The sequence below is a fragment of the Euleptes europaea genome, chromosome 13, assembly GCF_029931775.1.
Source record: "Euleptes europaea isolate rEulEur1 chromosome 13, rEulEur1.hap1, whole genome shotgun sequence".
Classification (NCBI taxonomy): domain Eukaryota; kingdom Metazoa; phylum Chordata; class Lepidosauria; order Squamata; family Sphaerodactylidae; genus Euleptes; species Euleptes europaea.
Window position 1 is genome coordinate 52,073,955 of NC_079324.1, and position 25,107 is coordinate 52,099,061.

Consider the following 25,107-nt stretch of genomic DNA (forward strand, 5'->3'; position numbering starts at 1 on the left):
CCACTCGAGCCCCGCACATGGAAGACTCCCACCGACCAAAGTACGGGGGAAAGGCCGTGGCTCAGTGGTAGAGCCTCTGCTTGGCATGCAGAAGGTCCCAGGTTCAATCCCCGGCATCTCCAGTGAAAGGGACTAGGCAAGGAGGTGATGGGAAAGACCCCTGCCTGAGACCTTGGAGAGCCATGGGGAGGGGCTAGGTGTAGAGCCTCTGCCTGGTATGCAGAAGGTCCCAGGTTCAATCCCCGGCATCTCCAGTTAAAGGGACCAGGCAAGTAGGTGCTGTGAACAGACCCCTGCCTGAGACCTTGGAGAGCCGCTGCCGGTCTGAGTAGACAATACGGACTTTGATGGACCAAGGCTCTGATTCGGTATAAGGCAGCTTCATGTATGGAACTGGAACGCCTGACTCCTTGGACCCCTATGAGTCTTCCCTTTGTTCTCTTACATTGAGCCGTCGCAGGGATGGCGAACGGCGATTGGTGGAGGCGCTGCGACGTAGGCGTAGGATTCACCCATTCAGAATGTAAGGGGGAGGGTATGAACAGTGCTCATTGGACAATACTCAAGGCGTCTTGACCAATGGGAGGACAGAGAGATTTGGCGCCTTCCTTCGACCAGGAATTGCAGTATCGCCTCCGCATCTACCGCCATTGTCGTTGTCGGGTCAGCGGAGTCGGTCTCAGGTCATGTTTCTGTCAGACTTCCGTAAGGAGTTCTATGAGTTGGTTCTGAGCCAGGTGAGGGGGCAAATCTCGTCGGGGTGGATTAGCGGGGTTACGCATTCGCGCTGGGTGAGGCCCTCACCGCATCCCTGTCAACTTTCCTTCCTCTACGTCAGTGGTTCCCAACCTTTTTTTGACCAGGGACCACTAGGACTTTTTTTGTTCGGTGCAGGGACCCCAAGGTTCAAAATTAAAATTCAGAGAATTTGAAAATAAACTGCAATCATAACTGTTAGTTAAACATTAAACTTAGAATAATTGTTGAATACATATTTTTATAATAGAGAACTTTTAATTGAAAATATTAATTTATTATGGGTTTATAACTTTGTTTCGCGGACCTTAGTTTAGTTCTCGCGGACCCCTGGAGGTCCACGGACCTCTGGTTGGGAACCAGTGCTCTAAGGGGCTGCCGTGCTGGTGGGTCAGACGCAGAATCACATAGTTGGAAGGGACTACCAGGGTCATCTAGTCCAACCCCCTGCACAATGCAGGAAATTCACAACTACCTCCCCCACACACCCCCAGTGACCCCTACTCCATGCCCAGAAGAAGGTCAAAGTGCCCCCCTTCTCATGATCTGCCTAAGGTCATAGAATCGGCACTGCTGACAGATGGGCATGTAGCCTCTGCTTAAAAACCTCCAGGGATAAACTGGCAAAAATGGATATTACTAATTTAGTTAGTGAATTATAGAAATTAGTTTTTCCTTTTTTAAAATATATTTTATTGTTAATAGAGTAATTTTTAAACTGTTTAGACACTTCTTTGGAAGTCTGGTGGTGGGTCACTTTTATGGTGGGTGGAGGGTCAAAAGGGTATTTTGAAATCTATAATTTTGTAACGTAGATCCTATTAAGTAGATTATATGATTGATGATCTTTTGTATTTTTTGTTATTTTTCTTTTTATTATTGTAATTGTTTTGTTTTATGTTGAGTTATGTTATAAAAATAAAAAAAACATTAAAAAAAAAACCCTCCAGGGAAGGAGAGCTCACCACCTCCGAAGGAAGCCTGTTCCACTGAGGAACCGCTCTAGCTGTTAATTTCCCCCCCCTAATGTCTACACGGAAACTCTTTCGATTTAATTTCAGCCCGTTGGTTCTGGTCTGACCTTCTGGGGCAACAGAAAACAACTCGGTACCATCCTCTATATGACAGCCCTTCAAGTACTTGAAGATGGTTATCATATCAGTCTTCTCTCCAGGCTAAACATACCCAGCTCCTTCAACCTTTCCTCATCGGACTTGGTCTCCAGAAATGTCCGTTTTTCTCCCGCTCCCTCAGGCTGAATGAGTTTCCATCTTTTATGTAGAAGAAGAAGAGTTGGTTTTTATATGCCGACTTTCTCTGCCACTTAAGGCACAATCAAACGGGCTTGCAATCACCTTCCCTTCCCCACAACAGACACCCTGTGAGGTAGATGAGGCTGAGAGAGCTCTAAAAGAGCTGTGACTAGCCCAAGGTCACCCAGCTGGCTTAGTGTGTAGGAGTGGGGAAACAAATCTAGTTCACCAGATTAGCGTTCGCCACTCACGTGGAGGAGTGGGGAATCGAACCCGGTTCTCCAGATCAGAGTCCACCATTCCAAACCGCCGCTCTTAACCACTACATCACGCTGGCTCTCCAGGATTAGGACAGATTCACCCTGAACTTGGGGTGGCTACCAGCTGCACTACTGCATATGCTGTTGTTATATGTACTATGAAGTTATCAAAATCAACTCATTCGTGCTGCAATATGTTGCTGACTATCAGAAGCAAACAGCAACTATGAATCTCCTTGGCTCTTTAAGAACCATAAGCAAAGTCGGAATGGAACTGTGGATGTGAAGAGCTAAGCTGGAGTTCATGTTTGTAAAGTTTGGGGTTTATGGTTAGATAAGCAGCTAGCACCATTTGTGAATGTATTTTGTATGTTGGAATTTTGTGAAATGTTAAAATGTGTAGTTTTAAAACTGATTAAAGTACTGTTCTTTTAGAAATATTTACCTTAGAGCCATAGTTGCTGTTTGCTTTTGATTGTTATATATACTGCGTATACTAGTCATGATGCATACCTAATTCTCTCCAGGATCAGAGGAGCCTGCCTATTATATTAGGTGTTTTGGAACACAAGCAGGATGCTGCTGCTGCAGTTGTCTTGTTTGCGGGCTTCCCATCTGGGGCTAGGCCCTCCTTCCCACCACGAAGACCCAACCAATACATCCTAAGAAAATAAACTGTATGACCTGCCTAGTTTCACGCCCCCCCCCCCCGAATTTTATCCTAGTCCTCCCCAGCAGGCCTAATCCTGTGCTTGCTTCCATGAAGTCATGATGCATACCTGTTCTCTCCAGGATCAGAGGAGCATGCTGAATACATTAGGTGCTTTGGAACACAGGCAGGATAATGCTGCTGCAGTTGTCTTGTTTGTGGGCTTCCTAGAGGCACCTGGTTGGCCACTATGTGAACAGACTGCTGGACTTGATGGGCCTTGGTCTGATCCCGCATGTACTTTCTTATGTTCTTATGCTATTGTTAAATATACTAACTAAAAATGTACTTTTTACAGCGTGTGCTGCTGCTTGTTGCTTCGGATGTAGACTCAATATGTGCTTGTAAAATACTCCAGGTAAGTCTCATATAATGTCATGTAGATATGCAAGAGGAGAAGAATTGTTTAAAGTATCATGAGGAGAAAGTGTAATTTTCTGTATGTCTTAACCTTTTACTGTGTGCTTTCCAACAGCTGTCTTAGTGACATAAGATCATTCGATTTTAAATATATCGCCCAGTTTTGGGTGGGATAGAGAGTGGGATACAAATCCAAAAATAAATTAATAAATCTATATAGGTAAGATAAACCTTGTAAGTTAGAAAACTAGATAATTAAAATTATTATATGTAAGTGTTAGTTAAGGTTAACATAAATGATATAGCCTTGGTTAAATGAAATTTTGGTCAGCAAAAAACAAAACAGTGTCTGTATGTAAGGCAGTAATAATAAACAGGCATCTTGAAGCACCTTAAATATGGTGGACTAGTCCACTTTAGATGCATGCGTCTGGCCAAGTCCATGAAACCTTGTGGAAGAATAAAAACCTGTGAGCGTTTAAGGCAAGGGTATTGAACTCAATTGTTATGAGGGCTGGATATGACATAAATGTCACTTGGTCGGGCCAGGCTGTGCCTTGCCAGCCCAGACTGAAGGTGGGGTGTTTGTGGCTGTCTTGGCTGGCTTACGGGCCAAATAAGAACACTCTTAAGGGTGGGATCCGGTCTGTGGGCCTTATGTTTGACACCCCTGCTTTAAGGTGCATAAAACATCTGTTTTTGGTCACAGACTAACATGGCTGCTGCTCTGGAATTGTTTTAGTGATTCACTTCAGGCTTATAGTTTTGGGGATCTTTTGCCACTGCAGAAAACATAAAATAATTGGAAGAAATAGATACAGTATTAAACAGTGACCATTGTTTACCAGACTCTCATTTTAAATTGTTTGAATCTTTGTATTTAAATTACTCAGATTTTATTTTTAAAAAATATGTACAGTGTTTTAAGTTGCTCTGAAGGTACTGTAAAAACTATAAGTTAAATGTTGTCATACTTAAGTGATTGTTTTTTCCCCTTCTTCTATAATTAAGGCTTTATTTCAGTGTGATCATGTGCAATATACATTAGTACCAGTGTCTGGCTGGCAAGAACTTGAAACTGCATTTCTGGAACATAAAGATCAGGTAACAAGATAAAAGTAGAAATTGTTTTTCCTTTCTGATACTTTTATACTATGAATGCTCACAAAGTAAATCCCACTAGGTTCTGTGGGACTTACTCCCAAAGGATTGCAGTTGTACAGCCTAATTATCTGCAGTCCAGTAAAATTAGTGTCCTTTAGTGTGCAGTTGTAATCTTTTGTTGTGCTGGTCTAGATTGTCACTTTATGTTAGATTTAATCTGGATATAGCTTCCTGTCTGCTATGAATAAGAATGGGATTAGTTTCATTTCCTTGGTTCCAGGAAATTAACCGTGTTTTCTCTCTCTCTGGAAATATGAAGAGCTGAGGTTTTGTAATAGCTTTAGGAAGACGAAGCTTTACAGGGGAAAAGATGCATAATGTTTGTCTACAAAATAGCATTTTGCAAAGTTAAGTCTTATTTACCTGTTAATAGACTTTTTTTATATTTGCAGTTCCAGTACTTTGTTCTAATAAATTGTGGTGCCAACATTGACCTGCTAGAAGTGCTTCAACCTGAAGAAGACATCATTTTCTTTGTCTGCGACACTCACCGGCCTATTAATGTAGTTAATGTTTACAACGAAACACAGGTAAATTCTATTTCTCAGGAGAATACAGGATTAGAATCTAGTTGTGCTATGGTAGGTAAGGGCCAGCTTCCTGGGTTAGTTGTCCTTTGGCACTAGGGCTTCTGAGACTGAGTTTGCTCCACTGCAATCCAAACTGATACAAATGAGTTTTGGTTTTCCCCTTTGGGTGTCTGGCCCTAGCTATTTAAAGGTTACAAGCAAGCCTCCCACAGCCCTTTGGAGTTTACCAAAACAACATGAAAGCAATACTACCTTCATAGTGGGAAACATACAAAGGTGACCAGCCCAATTTAGTTCCTCACACCTTAGCTAGCAACACTTCAAGACTATAGTGGATCAAAAGTATTTATTGACGTTATAGTAACACCTAATTTAAATAGAGTGGCTGCATCCTTGCAACTCATTTTTCTTGCTTTTACCCTGATATGTTTCAGTTTTCAGCAGAGCACAACCAGATGAGTTGATATTCTGGTCCTTTGACATGATTAAGCAAGGAATTGCTTCAATGAGGAAGGAACTCATTTGGCTGGGTGGAAATTGCTATTTCCTCCTTGGCAACTGATTTGGAGACAACTGAAACAGTATGGGAGCCTAACATGTCCACAGGACTGTGACAACCGTGTAAACAGGCATTATTAATTGCAAATTTCCATATAATTTTCCTTAAGAGGTTGGAAGGTGGCTTCCTTTCTTAGGTGGTTTCCTTTCCACCCTATGAAGACAAAATTAGGCAGTCATTAGGCACATCTAAACTAGTCCAGTGTTAGCAATCTTTAAATTTGTCCCCTGTAATGCATTTGCTGCTTGAAACATGGTGCAAACTAGATAACAAAACAATGGTTGGTTATCTAGTTTGCACTATGTTCCAAGCAGCAAATGTATTACAGGTTAGTAGTCAAGGAGCTGAAAGGAAAAAAATTCCGAGAACTTCACGCAGACACTGAAATATCTGCAATCTCCATACAACGAGATGGATCCCACAGTCTATAAGCAGAAATAACTTTTGGGTAAGAGCCAGCATGGTTTAGTGGTTATGGTGTTGGACTAGGATCTAGGAAACTCAGGTTCGAATCCCCACTCTGCCGTGGAAACTTGCTGGGTGACCCTAGGCCACTCTCAGCCTTGACCCTGGCAAGTATTTGGATGGGTGACCTCCAAGGAATACCAAGGGCATGACACAGAGGCAGGCAATGGGAAAACACCTCAAATACCAATACATTTATTTATGGCAAAAACCAGAATAAAAGTCCAACTACAACCTGTGAGAGATTAAAATCTCTCCTGTTTAAAATATCACAATTTAAAAACAGTTAAAACCAATAATTTTCCAGATAAAAATTAGCCAGTCCCAGTGATTACCTTTCCCGTATGGATCTTAATTGCAGCAGAGCAAAATTTGGCAACTTGAGAGAGACAAAAAGAGTCCCCGTCCCAAAGAAGAAGTTTCATTACCTCTTCCTCTGATTCCATTAAATTAATAAGTGGATGGATCAGGCAATGGGAAAACACCTCTGAACGTCTCTTGCCTTGAAAACCCCACCAGGGGTCGCCATAAGTCAGCTGTGACTTGACAGCAAAAAAAGCATTAGAGAGAAACAGCATATGGAATATGGAGGTGCTACACAAGCCTGGTAGCTAAATTTAAGAGTGTGATGTACTTCTGTAACCCTCATACCATCCCCACTTCCAAAATTAGTTATATAATAGCTGCAGTTGCAAAATTAAAGTAATGCTACAGAACAACTAGTTTAAGATAAATAAATGACTGTACATAGAATGAGTTGGATCCAACGCAAGGTCTGTGTGATAAATTTCACTGACCTTCCTGGATATCTCATCCCGTAGCAGCCCTTTCTGACCCTGGGAAAGGACGTGCCCAGGATTGTGGGACCCATGTGGAGTAATAGGTTGGGAGGCTGCAGAGGGGAGAGGAAAAAGTCCCTTCCATCAGTACAGCTCTGCTCAGGCAAGAGGCAGGAAGAAACAATTTTGCCCCCATGTATGTTTCGTCTGTATGAAATAAGGAGCCCCGTGGTGTAGAGTGGTAAGATGCAGTACTGCTGTCAAAGCTCTGCTCATGACCTGAGTTCGATAACGACAGAAGTCGTTTTCAGGTAGCTGGCTCGAGGTTGACTCAGCCTTCCATCCTGAGGTCAGTAAAATGAGTATCCAGCTTGCTGGGGGTAAAGTGTAGATGACTAGGGAAGGCAATGGCAAACCAGCCCGTAAACACAGTCTGCCTAGTAAACGTTGTGATGTGACGTCACAACGTTTACTAGGCAGACCCGGTGCTTGCACAGGGGACTACCTTTACCTTTTTTCTAACTGTTAATTACATTTTTAATTTGGATTATTATTGCATTAAATCAGACTTGTTTAATAAAGTATGTATTTTGCTAGATTAAACTCCTGGTTAAGCAAGATGATGACCTTGGAATTCCTGCCTATGATGACATCTTCAGGGATGACGAGGAGGATTCTGGTAATGAAAGTGATGGATCGGAACCTTCAGGAAAACGTCAGCGATTTGAAGAGGTCAGTTGTGTGTATCTTGAGTTCAAATAACGTACCCAAATATTAAAGGAAAGAAGTGGTGAAAGAAAAGCCAAATGAAAAAACGTTCGTTAGCATTTCAGATTATAAAAAGATTTATAGCCTGTTTTTCTCTTCAGAGTGGCTCACAAAAGAGATTAAAAAGATTCAGTTATAACAATAATAAATACCATCAATAAAACAAAGACCAGACAAAGAAAAGGGGACTTTCAGTCCAGCTAAGCAACCTCAGGTGATCTCCCTAATAATTCAGCCTTACAAGTGCAAGAGGGCAGGTATCTTCCTAATGTGCTCAGGAAGTCCATTCCACAATGCAAGGGACAGTGCTGTAAAAGCCAGAGATTGAGCCGTAGCCATACACGTATATGAAGGGATGGAGAGAAGACATTGATCGGATAATTGAAGTTGTTATGTAGGTTCGTTCAGTGATGGCCATTTAACCTGCTGCGCCCCCCTGATGCAGCCTTGTCATGAAAATGCTGATGATCATCTACGACTGCTTCATGATAGGAATCCTTTGGTAGTTGATAGATGCCAGTAAGTTGTTTTGATGCATGGCAGATGTTCTTGAGTTCAACTTATTCAAACACTTTAGATCGAGAATAGTCCATGTTCCCATTTGAGCCAAGAGCAACAACAAAATCCCTGAAGAAACCCCAGAGTGTCTCTAGTACCATGGGACCATTTCTTTTGCCCCTATGTGCAGCAGATGTCCAATTGTGTGACTGTAGGTGGTGGTTCAGGAGGTCCTTAGACCTGGGATAAGCAATTAATGGGCATCTCATGAACCTCAGGTGCATCTGTTTCTTTCATTTGCCCCCTCTGTGCTATTCAGAATATTTTCATAGAAAAATGTCCTTAAGAATGCATTCTAAACATAAATTGAGACAAGATGAGCCTTGCTTCAAGGTTAGCAACACGATATACAACCAAGATACTCTGTATTATAATGTGTGTGTCTGTGTTATGTAAATAAAAGATTAATCTCTCCACAGGAAATAGTGGAACGAACAATGAAACGACGACAAAGAAGAGAATGGGAGGCACGCAGGTACATTTTCAAACTCTTCCTGTTTGCATTCTGTTTCTGCTTCTGGTGATCATATGGAGGCCATATAGATTAAATGCTGTAAATATTGATGTGGTTGGTGCATTGTCCAAAAGATAGAAGGTAAAAGCCCTATACCGTTTTCAAAAACATTGTCGTTTTATTAATATTCCAAAAATTACAAAAAAAACAGAGAAAGGAAAGGGGAAGAAACATCACAACTCTTATCTGCAAAAAGTCAAAGCAGCAAACAAAAGGAAAGATAAATAGAACCAGTACAGTTAAAGCAGAATTTTAAAATTGTTCTTAAAATATAACAGAATTATTACCTTGCGCAAAGGTCTGTGCTCAACAGGTAACTAATGTTATTTATTTAACTATCAGTCACAGGCTCAAATTTGACTCCAATAGACAATCTCTTTGGCATTATTCTGACAGCGGGGTATTGTTATCAAGGACAAAATCTGGTCATTTTTTGGGGGGGGAATACTTCATTTTATTTCAGTGGTGCTTACTACTTATTTTATCATGACATGGACTTCTGTAAAAACTATGGAAGTAACAGTGATAGCATTAATTGGGTACAGCCAAAGGCTGTTACAATTAATCACAAAGAACATCATTAAAATAACTAGACCTGAAAGTGCTTATGTTAAAACTTTTCATCGTTCAGATACAACTTTCACCCATATTTCATGGCTGCCAAGACAAACAATGACACTTCATGTGAAACAAGCAAATATTGGAAGGAATAATCAACAAAAGGAAAGACCCCGGTGGTACTTCCAGTGCCTCCACTGCCTCCTTTGAAATGAAGCCTGTGCATGCATATAACATATGAAGTTGTCTTATACAGAGTCAGGTTACTGGTTGATATTGTCTGTCCTGACTGGTAGCAACTGTCCTGGGTCTTGGGCAGAGGAGGGTCCTGCCCTACGCTTTCTTCTTGAGATCCTTTAACTGGGGTGTAAGGGCTGAATCTGTGTCCTTCTGCGTTCAAAACACAAGTGCTCCATATGGAATGTTCTGGATGGGACTTCCTTTTTTCTCGTTTGTATTGGAGGTGCTTTAAATGACTTTAACATTTCTGACAATACATCTGGAAGAGCAATGGTTCTTCTTTTCTTTTAGGCAGGAAATTCTCTTTGATTATGAGCAGTATGAATATCATGGGACTTCTGTAAGTAGATATCATTGCTTAAACTGAAGACTAACATGTAGCTTAAAGGTCTTGAAATTGTTGATCTTGCAATAGGATACTTGCCTTTGTGTAAAGTAGGTTGTGAGATGCACCCGTGTGTGTATGTGTGATCATTCTTTATAAACAATTCCGTGACATTAGAACTTTCCACCACTGCACATTAGGAAAGCTATCTACTTTTCCTTGGATACCTCCTTTTTTGCCTTCATTTCATGGAGCCATGAAGTACAGATGCAGCTAACTTCTGAAATGCCTCCATGTAGTGCCTATATTTTCCTCAGGCTGAAAAAAGTTGAGCGTTACAGAGCATTCCTGAAGAGGGGTTAGTTCAGGAGTGCCCGGAGATGGTGTAGTTGCACCAGCTCCTGTGCTGCTTGCAGTGTCGCAGAGGGAAATAAAAAAATAAATTCCCCCCAGAGCCCTGTAAAACTCCTCTGTTGGGTTTCACAGGGCTACGCCATGAGTTTTGAGGTGCAAGTTCGCGTCTGCAAAAGGGGGCGTTCCTGGGGGGAAATGACCCTTTTTGGTGCCGGCACAAGCCCCTGTACTGGGAAAATACTGCCAGGGAGGCTGCACTGGGACCTGAGCCTCATGCTGTCGTTCTGCTCCCCAGAGCTGGCATAAGTTGCCCTGCACCGGTGTCAGTGCCCACTTAGCCAGTGCAAGTAGCACTAATGCTAGTGCACGGGTCACGCCAACTCCAAAGGTTATTTGCCCCCCCCACCCTTGAGGATTGCTCTGCCCATGCTGCAGTTGTGGTAGTGTGATATTTCTTGCTACTTTCAACAACAATGCCCAGTGCCAATTCCACCTCCAGGTCTGCTTTTGATTAGATTGATATGGGCTTTGCTGCGCCTTCCTCTTAAGAGTAGCAAACAAGCCATACAAGGTGTAGAATAGATTTGTTTGCATTAAAGATCCTTCCTTTCCCTACCACTATTGATCCATTATTTGTTTCTGTTTGCAAACTGACATCAGGGTTTCTTTGCTTTTCTAGTCTGCCATGATGATGTTTGACTTGGCATGGGTAATGTCCAAAGACCTGAATGATATGTTGTGGTATGTAGTCTAGTTTTTTTTGGGGGGGAGGTGGGTTGCAATAGTCACTTTGCTGACTTGATTTCAGAAACTGTTCTATTGAAGAAAAAAGAAATGGTATAAAAATGTGATAGAAACATACTATAAGGACTTCTGATGACCCTTCCCCACCCCAAGGTCTAAAATTGCCCTGAAACTTTTAAAAGATGTGATCATAACCTCTAATTATCTACCATTATCAAATGCATACATGTGTTAATGTAGATGTAAGTCCTCCAAATTCAGTATGCATGAATTTCATTTCAGTTAAAAGACAGTACCAAATCACTAATAAGGAAGGTGTAAAAGAAAATGTCCTTGATACTCAAGCAATACATGTCATTTGGAAAGTAGAAGTTGTGGATGAAAGCTGCACACAATTTTATGTAGCTTAAAGCTCACTCTTTACATTATATAGTTATATTTATTGGACATTTTTTTGTACTTTTTTAAGGATGTGTGGATTATACGTGAATACCCCAAAATTCTTGATTTCTTTTTAGGTGGGCTATTGTTGGGCTAACCGATCAGTGGGTTCACGACAAAATCACTCAGTAAGTGAGCAGTTTTTTTCTTTTGTAAGAAATTGATTCATTATAATAAGCAATACATTACTTTAGTTCAAGGCACACGTCTTCATTATGCATGCAGTTACCCGCAATACAGCACTGAAATTTGGAGCTTGTGTTTACTTGGAGCTCTCTGTATGAACAGCATCCCTATGTAACTTCGAGTGAACGCAGTACTTATTCTGCTTAAAGTATTTTAAGCCCACCTTTTCCATCCACATTTGGAACCTTTATTATTGGTGCATATTACCAATAAATTAGCTTTATTATTGATTTTATTACTGATCATAATAAACATTAAGGAAAACCAAATTTAAATATATCAGGAAACCCAAAAACATTCAAGAGAACCTTTTCTGTGGTAGTATTCTGTCCCCAGTGAAATTTGCCTGGTGCCCACTTTTAATATCTTTTAAGTGCCCTGGTAAAGTCCATCCTGTTTTTTGTTGTTGTTTTTAAAGTTATTGCCTTATGTCTTATTGCTGGATCGGTTTTCTTTTATGATTATAATGTTGGGAGTTTATTTACTTGGCACAGCCTTGGGCTAAGCCAGCTGCTTATTATGACTATCTCAGTCTACAGGCTGTTTGTCTGAAAAATCTATCTAGACTGCTACGCCTACCTATCTGTATAACTTGTGGATTTTCTTGGATTGTTTTGTGATTGTTGCAAGTTTTAAAAATCAGTGTTCGTAAATTGCCTTCAGTGGCTAGGAAAGGTGTATATAAATTTTAATTATAAATGTATTTTCATTATTGGCATTTTGAGGATCTGGAAGACTTAGGTTTGAATCTCCACTCTGCCAAGGAAACTTACTGGGTGACCCTTGGCTAGTCACACACAGCCTAGCCTCAAGGGCTGTTAGAGTAAAATAAGAGAACTGATGTTGTAAGCTGCTTGGGGTCTCCTTGGGGAGAAAAGCAGGATATAAATATCTAAATAATGAAGGCAGGCTAAAAATCTAAATCAGTGAATCAACGAAAGACAGAGCAGCTGAACCAGAAATAATCAATTGCCAATCTCCAAAAGGATATTTTGACCTGGCATCCAGAACTGAGTTGAGAGGGGACCGGCCAGCCCTCTTGGGAGGAGAGTTACAAAGGCTGAGTACCATCAGCACAATAGTGGCCATGATCCTGCATGTTGCTGGCAGAAATTCACATTCATCACTTCATGATGCTGCTGAAGGCACTTTACAGCATGCGCTTTATTAATATGTCAGTTCCTGGTGTTTTTACTCACACTGTGTATACCTTGCAAGAGAATTTTAAGTAGCTAATATATAGGATTCCTGGAAAAGAAAGTCAAAGCAGTGTTTGTTTTTTCTATCACAAGAATGAAATATGTAACAGACATTGGAGCCCTGCAGCGTCACGTATCCCGGCATAACCATCGTAATGGGGATGAAGAGAACTCCCTTTCGATCGACTGCATGAGAATAGCATTTGAATACGAGTATCCTTCTGAATAATCATGATAAATAAGCAAGATTCAGAGGAATCACTTATGGTAGTTAATATATTGCCTGTGTTAGGTCAGTGTAGTCCAGGGTATTACAACTAGATCTGGGAAAGGGGAGATTCTAATCTTGGTTCTATCCACAAACTCACTGAGTGGCCTTGGCTATAATAGGCCTGGTTCACACATCTAGGACAGTGAAGTGGAAATGAGCTGGTAGAATGGACTGCACCTTTGGACTGCATGCAGAAGGTCAAATTTTTGGGATGTTTATATTATAAAATCATAGAATTGGAAGGGGCCATACAAGCCATCTACTCCAACCCCCTGCTTAATGCAGGATCAGCCTAGAGCATCTCTGACAAGTGCTTGTCCAGCTTCTGCTTAAAGACTGCCAGCGAGGGGGAGTTTACTACCTCCCTAGGTAGCTGATTCCACTGTCGAACAACTCTTACTGTAAATTTTCCCCCCTAATATCCAGCTGGTACCTTTCCTCCCACAATTTAAACCCATTATTACGAGTCCTATCCTTTGCTGCTAACTGGAGCAGCTCCCTGCCCTCCTCTAAGTGACAGCTCTTTAAATAAAGGGAGCAATCGTGTCCTCTCTCATCCTCCTCTTCTCCAGACTAAACATTCCCAACTTCCTCAGGCTTTTCTCATAAGGCTTGGTCTCCAGGCCCCTGATCATACTCATCACTCTCCTCTATACCAGCTCGATTCTGTCCACATCCTTTTTGAAGTGAGGCCTCCAGAACTGCACACAATGCTCCAGGTATTAATCAGACTCTCTAACTAGCAAAACACCACAGTAAGCCGAAGAGCAGAACTTCTCTCTTTGCTGTGCTAATTACCTATTTGCATGAAGGGTTTTTTTTTTTAAAATATACAAAGGAAGATTGAAAGCTGAGATCCCTCACCCTGCAGTCTAAAGTGAGGAAGTCCATTCTGACACCTCTGGGCTGTCACTTTTTTTACCACCTCATTCCCTACCATGTGTGAACCAAGCTTCAGTCCCTCACATACCCAGAGGTAGAATAACCGTTCAATTTACAGGGAAAGTTTCCACTACACTGTAGGGCTACTGGCAGCCTGGAGTGAGCAAGCTTCAGCAGTGGTGGCGGGACCCACTTAGGCAGTTCATGAGAGGGGGAGCATCTTGGCCATCTGGGCATGGAGTAGGGGTCACTGGGGGTGTGCAGGGGAGGTAGTTGTGAAATTCCTGCATTGTGCAGGGGGTTGGACTAGATGACCCCGGTGGTACCTTCCAACTATGATTCTATGACCCCTTAATTCAGCCACTTGGCAGTGGTTTAGGAGGACACAACAGCTGAGCTGACACATTGTTGGCTAGGTGTGGTCTGAATGGCTCATGGAGTGCTGGGTTGTAGTGCGACATGGGCTGCTCAGCCTGGCTTCCTACTGGGTCATTATGAAGTCTCGGTCTTATGAAGAAAAAAGCCCCGTGGCGCAGGGTGGTAAGCTGCAGTACTTCAGTCAAAAGTCTGCTCATGTCCTGAGTTCGATCCTGATGGAAGTCAGTTTCAAGTAGCCAGCTCAAGGTTGACTCAGCCTTCCATCCAAGGTTGGTAAAATAAGTACCTAGGTTGCTGTGGGTAGATGACTAGGGAAGGCAATGACAAACCACCCCTGTAAGCATAGCAAACATTGTGATGTGACGTCACCCCATGGGTCAATAACAACCCAGTGCTTGCACTGGAGACTACCTTTACCTTTGAAGAAGGCAGCACTCTCTTGGTGGAGAAATGCATTGTGGATTTGAGTTTATGACTGCAGTACATGCAGGAATTATTATCTAATGCTGTAGTTTGTCTTCCACAAAAATCTTACCTTAATAAGCATTTCACTCATTCCAAAAGAGAATATTTCATAAGAGGGTTTTTTCTAGTGTTCTGCAAAACTTCCAATTTTTCCACTGGAAGAATAAAATCCTTAGGGGTGTGGGGACAGCCACTCCCCCCATGCCTTCAAATCTCTAGCTAGTTGGTATCTATCTTCAACAGTCTATAAAAGTAAAGAGCAGGCGCTCTTTTATTTATTTCCCATTTCGGCAGTTTTTAGCGTAATCTTGGGATACAGCTCAGAAGTCCGTGTCTATAACTTAAGTTTCATTTTAGCTTTTTTAACTAAGAGACATGATAATAGCGAGAAGACAGCTGTTTTAAAATGAACACAATTGACTTGTACAGAAGATATTAATGGTTGTTCCTGATTCCTATTGATGGTTGTAGCTTGTGTCTTTCACTCTATCAACACTGGTCTCTGTATGAAAGCCTTTGTAACACTTGTTACACTTCTGCTAGCCTCAAGCTGTGGTCAGTGCAAGGCCAGAAGAAGCTACAAGAATTCTTTGCTGATATGGGGTGAGTTGGAGGTACAGGACAAAGTCTGATTTACTGTTACCTGGAGTGTTTGGGAAAATCCGTTTCATCAACAAGAATGCAGCCATTAAAAACAAACAGTCACGGTTGGAATTAAGCAGGAAGAATTGTGTTTATACACACCGTATTTTTCACGTCATAGCACGCACCTGACCATAACACGCCCCCCCCCCCCCAGCTGGCCGTCAGGGCAAGAAAGCCAGCTCGCGCTGGAACGATGCGAGCCGGCCCCGCCCGCCTCCCAGCTGGGAGGCGGGCGGGGAAAGCCGGCTGGCTGTTCCAGTGCGCCTAGCCGGCTCTGTGCGTCCCGGGGTGCACAGAGCCGGCTGGGCGCGCTGGAACGGGGCGCACAGAGCCGGCTCGCGTCATTCCAGCACACCCAGCCGGCTCTGTGCGCACATTCACTCCATAACATGCACAGACATTTCCCCTCACTTTTGAGGAGGAAAAAAGTGTGTGTTATGGAGCGAAAAATACGGTAAGTTTGAATTAGTATACGTACTTTACAATGTGAACTCCATATAATTTATAATGCCTTGCATGAAGCCAGCATGGTGTAGTGGATTAGAGTGGTGGTTAAGAGCAGTGGACTTTAATCCGGAGAACCGGGTTTGATTCCCCACTCCTCCACATGAGCGGCGGATGCTAATCTGGTGAACCGGGTTGGTTTCCCCTTTCCTTCACGTGAAGCCAGCTGGGTGACCTTGGGCTAGTCATTCTCTCTCAGCCCCACCTACCTCACAGGGTGTCTGTTGAGGGGAAGGGAAAGTGATTATAAACTGGTTTGATTCTGCCTTAAGTGGTAGAGAAAGTTGGCATATAAAAACCAACTCTTCTTCATTTTCTGCTTCTTGCCCAGTTGAGTCTATACAAGATAAATCTACTTTTTTTTTTTTTAGAAGATGGAGATAACTATAATGATTCTGTTCTACATGCCAGGCAGTCACTCTGGGAAGAAAAGATATGACTCTTCTGCTAAGATTCCCTCAGCATATTCTCTCTCTCTTTAAAAATAGCTTACCTTTGAAGCAAGTAAAACAGAAATTTCATTCTATGGACATTTCCCTGAAAGAGAACCTACGGGAGATGATTGAAGAATCTGCAAATAAATTTGGGTAAATCATACCTCTTAACTTCTGTTAGAAGTTTTTTTTCACTACTGTTAAGGCAAAACCTCACCCTCAGTGATATTGCTGAATTCGCTCTTGAATTTCAAATCTGAATAGCCCTACAATTTGTATCATATCTTTACTGTGTCCTTCCTCCGAACAAATTAGGGCAGTGTTCTTTCTCTCAGCTCCACTATCTGTATCGTGAAGGTAATACAGATCCTGATGAACAGGGTCATTCTCAGGGATTGCTGAATATATGTGAGCCATTTTGGGACCTGAGGAAAAATATTTAGTATTTTTTCTGATAATACAATACAGGGGAAAATGTATTTTAAGGTCTTTCCAATGGCTTCATTTTATTTTGCAGAATGAAGGATTTAAGAGTACAAACCTTCAGCATCCATTTCGGTTTTAAAAATAAGTTCTTAGCCAGTGACGTAGTGTACGCGGCTTCTTCTCTAATGGAAAATACGGAAAAGGATGAAAGTGGGTCTGATAACTTTATCAAGGCTTTGGATAGCCTTTCCAGGTAATATGTGCTTCCTTTTTTCAGCCAGTTTCATAATCCAGCTGCATCCAGATGTGCTTTACTTAACCACAGTTAAGTAAAATCACTGTCACACTTGTGTTCGTGTGTCGCGGGTAACCAGAGTTAGCTTTTATCCATAATTCTTCACATGAGGGAGGGAGGAACACAATCTATTTGTGTCGTCTGCAAAAGGTTCATGTTAGTATGAGCCGAGCAAGACGATTGATAGGATGGATCAAGTTTGTTCGCTTTCCTTTTCCATTAACCACTTTCTTCTACCTTCCCCTTCCTTTAGAAGCAACCTGGACAAGCTACGCCAAGGGCTGGAACTAGCAAAGAAGCAGCTGTGTGCCATTCAGCGGACTGTGGCTAGCTGCATCTGCACCAATCTTGTAATCTCACAGGGCCCATTCCTTTACTGCTACCTCATGGAGGTAAAATTTGCCTGTACTTCTTCCTTGTCTAAAAGTCTTGATTTGGCATGTCAAGCCAAGTTTTAAAAGTTCAGCGCCTGAACTGTTTGGTTTCACAACCTTAGTACATACTGTAGCAAGTCGTTGACTTTTTGGGAAACCTTGGAAAGCACACTCTGTCCGACTTTTTACAAAATTAAATGCTAAATTTTTACTTTAAAGGTGAAGGTGCAAGCACTGGGTCATTACTGACCCATGGGGTGACGTCATATCACAACATTTACTGCCAGACATTGTTTATGGGGTGGTTTGCCATTGCCTTACCCAGTCGTCTGCACTTAACCCCAGCAAGCTGGGTACTTGAGAGCCAGCGCGGTGTAGTGGTTAAGAGCGGAGGTTTGGAGCGGTGGACTCTGATCTAGAGAACCTGGTTTGATTCCCCCCTCCTCCACATGAGCGGCGGACCCTAATCTGGTGAACTGGGTTTGTTTCCCCACTCCTACACGTGAAGCCAGCTGGGTGACCTTGGGCAAGTCACAGCTCTTAGAGCTCTCTCAGCCCCATCTACCTCACAGTGTGTCTGTTGTGGGAAGGGGAAGGGAAGGTGATTGTAAGCCAGATTGATTCTTCCTTAAGTGGCGGAGAAAGTCGGCATATAAAAACCAACTCTTCTTCTACTCATTTTACCAACCTCAGAAGGATGGAAGGCTGAGTCAACCTTGAGCCGGCTACATGAAACTGGTTGAACGCAGATTGTGAGCAGAGCTTGGACTGGAGTACTGCAACTTACCACTCTGCGCTTCGAGCTCATAAATTTTTACTTTGCATTAACAGTATTTCCGAGTAAACTTAGTAAGGCTACCAGTAGTTAAAAAAAACTGTTCTTGTACCCATGAGGCTGTGTGTCAAATTTCACTGCCATTACAGGGATCTCTGAACTTTTATTTGCCTTAACTGCAACTTTGCATACTGTTGGACATGACCCTTTTGAGACTTAGCAATAATTATCTGGTGAGGGGGGGAGGCAGTTTGACTCATTAGCACTTGTGCACTTCTGGAGAGGCTGTCTCCTCTGCAGCCTTTCTAAAGACGTTGCTGCTGCTTTTGCCTTTTCTGGGGTAAATAATTTTATGTTTTCCAGGGAACACCAGATGTGAAATTGTTCTCCAGACCAGTATCATTGTGCCTGCTTAGTAAATACTTGCTCAAGTCCTTTATCTGCTCTGTAAGTCACTTATGCTTTCTCCTTCTAGATATGGGTAGCCAGAACAGAGGTTCTCTTTACCTCAGATAGGGGTTTTTTCTCATTAAGCAACACACTTTAACTCAAGGACTGACTCTTAAAGAGCAACACTGTTGGAAGAATGGTGAAAAGGATCTATTTTGTTTCTTATGACCTACAGTTTGGTTTAGTATGAACAAGCCTTGTGTACATACATGTGCCCTTCTGCCCTTGTGTGTTCCAATTCAATTGGTTACTTATGCTCAAAAGCAAATCATACCATATTGTCTTATCAATACCTGCAAACTGTGGTTTGCTGCTTGTCTTTGATGCAGGGTTTGAAGTCATACTGGTTTGAAGCTGGCTTGTAATCCACCATCAGAGGGTATATATAAACCATAATTTGTCAGCTTGGATGTAACAGTATCTATAGTTTACACTGAAATGGAGCTTGCAAAGGAAGGCAGGAGTGTGCCGGCACAAGGTTTGTTCACGCAGTGTCGAAACAACGTTTGTTACTGCATGTGAACCAAGCCTGTGTGTTTGGACAACATCTCTTCTTTTGTCCTTTGAAACGATGAAGACATTATAAATCTAGAAAAGAAATAAAACATTTCTAGGCAACTGAAAGGAGTCCTGCGGCTTTTTGTAGTCTCTTTGGTATGTGTCTTATCCACTTTGGCATGTTGAAAGGTTTCTGTTAGGGGTTTTTAATTTTGAAAAATTATATTGCTTTTAATATTTTAATGTTGTAAAATGCAGAGCTTCTTTTAAAGATGACTGGAATAAAGTGTGTTAAATAAATGTTAATAGGTTTAGTGCAAGAAAAAGGACACAAAGCCTAGCATGTATTTAAATTAGCAGAAGCAGAACTGTTGTCTGTTTACTTACTCCATCTTCTGGGCATAGAGTAGGAGTCACCGGGGTGTGTGGCGGGGGGAGGATGTTATTAATTTCCTGCATTGTGCAGGGGGTTGAACTAGATGACCCTGGTGGTCCCTTCCAACTCTATGATTCTATGAAAATACATGGCCTGGAATAGGTTTAGGCTTTAATACTTTTCAGATAAATTTAACCCCAAAGCCTCTCCATCAAAAACAGGGATTATGTTTGCTTGTTTTATTTTACTTTGGTTTTCTTGTTTGATCTTTGAGCTGTATATAATCAAATTGCTTTCTGGCTTCCAGACAAAAAATAAGCGCTGTAAACTGTTGCCAATGGTTATGGCCGCACCAATGGATGTTGAGCAAGGGACAGTGATCATGGTGGGGATTCCGCCTCAAATAGAAAGCTCCGACAAAAAGAAGTAAGGGCCTCCTAGCGTGACTTAAAAAAAAAAATAAACATACAAGATGCACTGTAAATTCAGCCTGTTGTCAAATATGAGCATTGCTTGCTTGGATTTTGTTTAAAGCGTCAGATGCGTGGTGTGGTAGTTTTCTTTAAATCATGCATTCTGCTATTTCAGTGGAATATACAGACCATGCACACTTGCTGTGTGTGCACATTGAGAGCTGGCGTGGTTCAGTATGAATAGTGTTTGACATAGACTAGAACAATCTGAATTCATATCTACCCTTAGCTAAGAAGCTTCATGGATGATGGCCTTGGGCCAGAGACTGTCTGTCCATCCCTCTTTCTGCCTAGCCTACTTCATAGGGTTATTGAGAACAAAATTAAGTAGGAGATGGGAATTGTGCTATTCAGTGAAAGGGCTAGAAAATACTAGGCTGCCTTAAACCAAGTCAGGCCATTCACCCATCTGGTTCAGCATTGTCTACCCTGACTTGCAGCAGTTCCCTCAGGCAAGTCTTTTCTTGCATTTGCTATCTGAGATTCTTTAAGTAAAGATGTCAGGAACTGAATGCATGCAGAGGGTCCCAGATTCGGTCCCCGGCATCTCCAGTTGAAGGGACTAGGCAAGTAGGTGGTGTGAAAGACCACTGCCTGAGACTCTGGAGAGCCACTGCTGGTCTGAGCAGACAATACTGACTTTGATGGACCAAGGATCTGATTCAGTATAAGGCAGCTTCATGTGTTCATGTGAACCTTTGTGCTCTTGTGCATGCAGAGCAAATGCTACACCGCTGAGCCATACCTTGCCCCATTAAAAAGTAATACATGAGAAATAATGTTCTGCTTAGTTTGCACAGTTATATTCTAATTAATTTTTTGTGTTTATGGTTTTCACAAGGGATTAAGAAAGGGGGAGTAGTTATGTGGTCTTGGGAAGAAATTCTAAAGCTTTTCTCTCTCCCCCTCCCTTAGCTTTTTTGGAAGAGCATTTGAGAAAGCTGCAGAAAATACCAATTCCAGGACTCTACATAACCATTTTGACATGTCTAGTAAGTAAAGATGTACTTTCCCTGCATAAGCCTTACAAAGCCATGCCAGCTACTTTGAAATTTCTGTATGCATTTTATTTGTTTAGGGATTTTTTTTTTGGACAGGCTGATTTCCAGCTTCAGTAGTTGAGTGAACAGAAATCATCTCTCCTATACCTTGCATAAGATTTTGTACTATTCTTGGAAGAGCTTGCACAGGGAGAGGGGAGTATATGATGAGTCCTTCCTTCTAGCTGTAGCCCCCTCCCTCATTTCTGCATGCTGATAATATTGCTCAACTCTTGGGAGAGACCAGGGTAGAGCAGGTGGCTGCAGGGGAAAGGGGAAGAGATCTGTTTGGCTAGCCTGCTCTGTTCACAGTTCATAAGGTTTAAGCTATTGAGACTTGCATAAGCAACAGGAGTGGACTGCGCACTCCACCCTGCAAATGTAGCAAACAGGGGTCCTTTAACATTTTCCTCCACTGGAAAAAAACACCAGTTGCATTTAGAAGTGATGCAGCAATTTCTGTGCTTGATATATCCAAAAGCATCTAAACCTTAGATGTCTCCAAGACCTCCTCCGTACTATATTCAATCAAAACAGAGAAGCTACAAACTTACAAGATTTGTGGACACACACAGGCTCTTTGCTTGATGACCGCGCAATTACTTGTGTACATGCTTCGTCTGCAGTGGTTGAATCTGTTTATGCTGCCAGCTTGGACTTCTGAATTGTCACTGGCTTCGTTCAGATGATGCAAACTAGTTTCTCAGGATGAGAATGAGCTAGGCTTGTGTATCTCCCCCACATGTGGATCTGAGACTGAAGACTTCCTGCTTTGGAATTAACAGCAGCTTGTCATGATGGTCCAAATTAGTTGAAACTAGATCAGAACCATGGTAGTACTACCACCAGCTGGGAAACCCCACTAAGGGGGTATTTTCCCAGTATAGAACTAGAAGAGATGGTCCTAGGGTCCACCTTTGTTGGGGGGGGGGTTGAGAGAGAATACAGCCATAGATGTTCCTCTTCCATATGATCAGATAACTAAAAGTACTGAACTGTATTGTGTTGAGTTCTTATCCTCCAATATCCTGTAACACATAACAAACTTTCTTTTATCACTTTAGTAATAGAACTGAAAATGGAAGATCGGAGTAAATTTCTGGATGCGCTTATTTCCCTTTTGTCCTAATGGTAAGGTGGTGCTGAAGGACAATTTTAAACATTTTACTTACAACTGACTCTACAGCATGCAATGGTGTCTGTTGATCCTCTTTTATTGATAGTTGTTCTTTGTAAATTCTCGATTCCTTGCATGTTTCTCTTGTATATATGAAAATATGTAAATGTTGTCAGTTATTTTGTCTACCATAACCTTATATAAACTTCATATAAACTTATTTTTAATGCAATGTTAGATGTAGCTAAAGCAAGCTTTTACTGTAACATTTTAATCAAATAAAACTTTTATTTCACATCTTGGTTGATGTAAGATTCCTGTGCTATCGAAGATAAGTAAACATCAGTCCTGTCCTCTCATTCACCTGCCCACCTCTTAACGCTAGACCAATGGTCCCAGGTTCAATCCACGACATCTCCAGTTAAAAGGATCATGTAGTAAATGATATTAAGAGCATCCCCTTGAGACATCAGAGAGCCACTAAAAAGCAGAAAGAACCGAATGCTGTCTCTGATAGACCAGTGGCCAGTTACTGGGGCTTCATAAGAACATAAGAAAGGCCCTGCTGGATCAGACCAAGGCCCATCAAGTCCAGCAGTCTGTTCACACAGTGGCCAACCAGGTGCCTCTAGGAAGCCCACAAACAAGACGACTGCCGCAGCACCATCCTGCACCCTGTGTTCCCCCGCACCCTGTGTTCCCCCGCTTCATGTGGTTGCACTCTGAATATCCGAGGGCCTTGGCTCAGTCCTTAGAATCTTCAATTAAAACGATAATACTGTAATTTTGCAGTGTCTCTGCTTTACTAGGTTGATACCTGCACACATAGTATATGAGAGACATATACTAACCAGTATTACAACTAGAACCTATCTGACCAGATGTTTGAATAATTGGGAATAGATTTTACAACCTATGCACAGGCCTGGTTGGGTTTGAACTGTTTGTATATGTATTTATTAATTTATTTCTGTAAATGTGTGCAGTCTTAACAAGGGTTTTAATTAACCACTGATGAAGGCCCTATAGGCCGAAACGCGTTTGGTATGTGGTTACAGTTATCATCCACAAGAAATGCCATTGTGCTATTTTAATTATTTTAAATAATTTTAACCTTTAGCGCTTCTAATAAATTATATTTTCAGTATTTATACACACACACACACACCTTGGGTACCCAGGTTTTGCAGTGTCTATGAAGAATCTCGCAATGAACTATTAAGCCCCCTGTAGATTGATAGACAGAATGTGCCAGATTCTTTTAATGTTGCCTATTTATTGAATAACCGTTCACCTCAAATTGGAGACAGTGGCACAGTTTTTAAAGTTTGTTTTAAAAGCCCACCAAACAGTTAATTAGATGGTAATATCAACAAACAATGTTATCTGATGTAATTGTCTACTAACAATTTTTTTAAAGGGCACCTTTTAATATTTCTGTTCCTTTCGTATCCTTTTGTATTGTGCCTTTTTATGCCAATAAAGGAATGATTTATTGATAGGACTATAGTCAAAGCTATGCTCACAACCTGAGTTCAATCCCGACAGAAGTCGGTTTCAGATAGCCGGCTCAAGGTTGATTCAGCCTTCCATCCTTCCGAAGTCAGTAAAATGAGTACCCAGCTTGCTGGGGGTAAAGTGTAGCCGACCAGGGAAGGCAATAGCGAACCACTTCATAAGCATAGACTGCCTAGTAAACGGCGTGAAGTGACTGATGTCACCCCATGGGTCAGTAATGACCCAGTGCTTGCACAGGGAACTACCTTTATCTTTACTTATGTCTGGTTGGAAATAAGCTCTTTCTGAGAGCTTGGAGGATTGCTAATAGACTGTACAGGGCTAGAAGGGCCAATAGTCTGAAAACATAAGGCAGCTTAGCATATGTATTCCGATTTTAGGGCTTGGCCCTAGGATCAAACTCAGTTTACCTTTTAGACCCCAGCTCCATATTCAGTTACTTAACAATTGAGTGAAAATCTTGCCTATGTCTGCTGCTTAAGCCAGCCTAATGTCTTTACAGTAGTCAGTAAAATAGTGGTGAATATTCCCTTTCTTGTGTTGGCAGAACAGCCATTAACCCAGTAGATCATAACTTTGAAGTATTACTTGCATTTATGCAGGGGAGGGTACATGAACAATTGAGCCCTCTAGTGGAAGTCTGAGAACTTAAAATAGGCCTCTTGCTATGCTGTTCTATCACATATAAAAAGAATTACTTTGATTCTGCAGGCTTAACTCCCATGTAGTGACCACTGGTTGCAGGAGGCATGCCAAGAACTCTGAACTTTCCTTTGTGAAAAGATTAGTGTGCTTCATAGCTGTTTGTTCAAGCTGATAGTTTTGGCTGCCACTGGAATCTTAAAATAAAATAGTTAAGGCACTAACAAAACGGCTTACGCCGTATTGTGTGCATGCATTCCATTTTGTAGTGTATGAATGCAAATCGAAACATTCCCAAAGGATTATAACAGAGCATATTTTCCCTTGCACAACACTTGTTTTCTGCAGTAACGCTGTGATAGACAACTTTTAATTAACTGTAGTCCTTATTTGGATTTAAGAAGGAGACGGCGGGTTTCCTAATAATTTTCTTAAAATTCTTTTTAATCCTGCTTTTCTAAACAAGAATCTGCTCAAAGTGGCAAAACTCAAGAAGATAACAAAACAATTGCCAGTGTTCACATTTGTTGAAAATGCATGAAAACAACCAGCACTGAAGAAAGACAACAAAGCAAAGTTAAATGTGAAAGGAGTATTCTTTGGGTTGCTGCAGAGCTGGAAAACAGTAGTACATGAAGCAACCCAATCAACTGTAGGCTTGGAGAAGAAAAGCCAACTATGACTGAAGTGACAGAACCATCCTTCAACCATCTCAGCTTATGATACAAGTAGTATTTACATCTGGTAACAGTGCAATCCTAACTTGAGTTAGGAGGGTGTAAATTCCTTTTAAATCAATGGGTTTAGAAGGTTGTAATCGCT

The 25,107-nt window shown here is 41.7% G+C and overlaps 1 protein-coding gene across 1 annotated transcript; it reads left to right on the top strand.

The window, feature by feature from the left end:
* Positions 1 to 664: 664 nt before the first annotated feature.
* Positions 665 to 22,200, top strand: CDC45 (cell division cycle 45). Its single transcript, XM_056859379.1, has 18 exons — positions 665 to 737; positions 3,277 to 3,336; positions 4,350 to 4,442; positions 4,895 to 5,032; positions 7,433 to 7,567; positions 8,581 to 8,636; positions 9,765 to 9,813; positions 10,832 to 10,893; positions 11,415 to 11,465; positions 12,816 to 12,935; positions 15,190 to 15,321; positions 16,356 to 16,454; positions 16,819 to 16,980; positions 17,276 to 17,414; positions 18,535 to 18,618; positions 19,803 to 19,921; positions 20,884 to 20,960; positions 22,073 to 22,200. Exons 1-18 carry the CDS (start codon positions 687 to 689, stop codon positions 22,135 to 22,137), a joined length of 1,692 nt encoding a protein of 563 aa, XP_056715357.1. The 5' UTR covers positions 665 to 686; the 3' UTR covers positions 22,138 to 22,200.
* Positions 22,201 to 25,107: the final 2,907 nt, after the last annotated feature.

Bases quoted from the DNA above. Each gene is read 5' to 3' on its own strand.
- CDC45 (XM_056859379.1), top strand. From the start codon at position 687: ATGTTTCTGTCAGACTTCCGTAAGGAGTTCTATGAGTTGGTTCTGAGC. The intron at 3,337-4,349 runs GTAAGTCTCATA...TCTATAATTAAG, and splicing joins GTGCTTGTAAAATACTCCAG to GCTTTATTTCAGTGTGATCA. The intron at 19,922-20,883 runs GTAAGGGCCTCC...CCCCTCCCTTAG, and splicing joins GAAAGCTCCGACAAAAAGAA to CTTTTTTGGAAGAGCATTTG.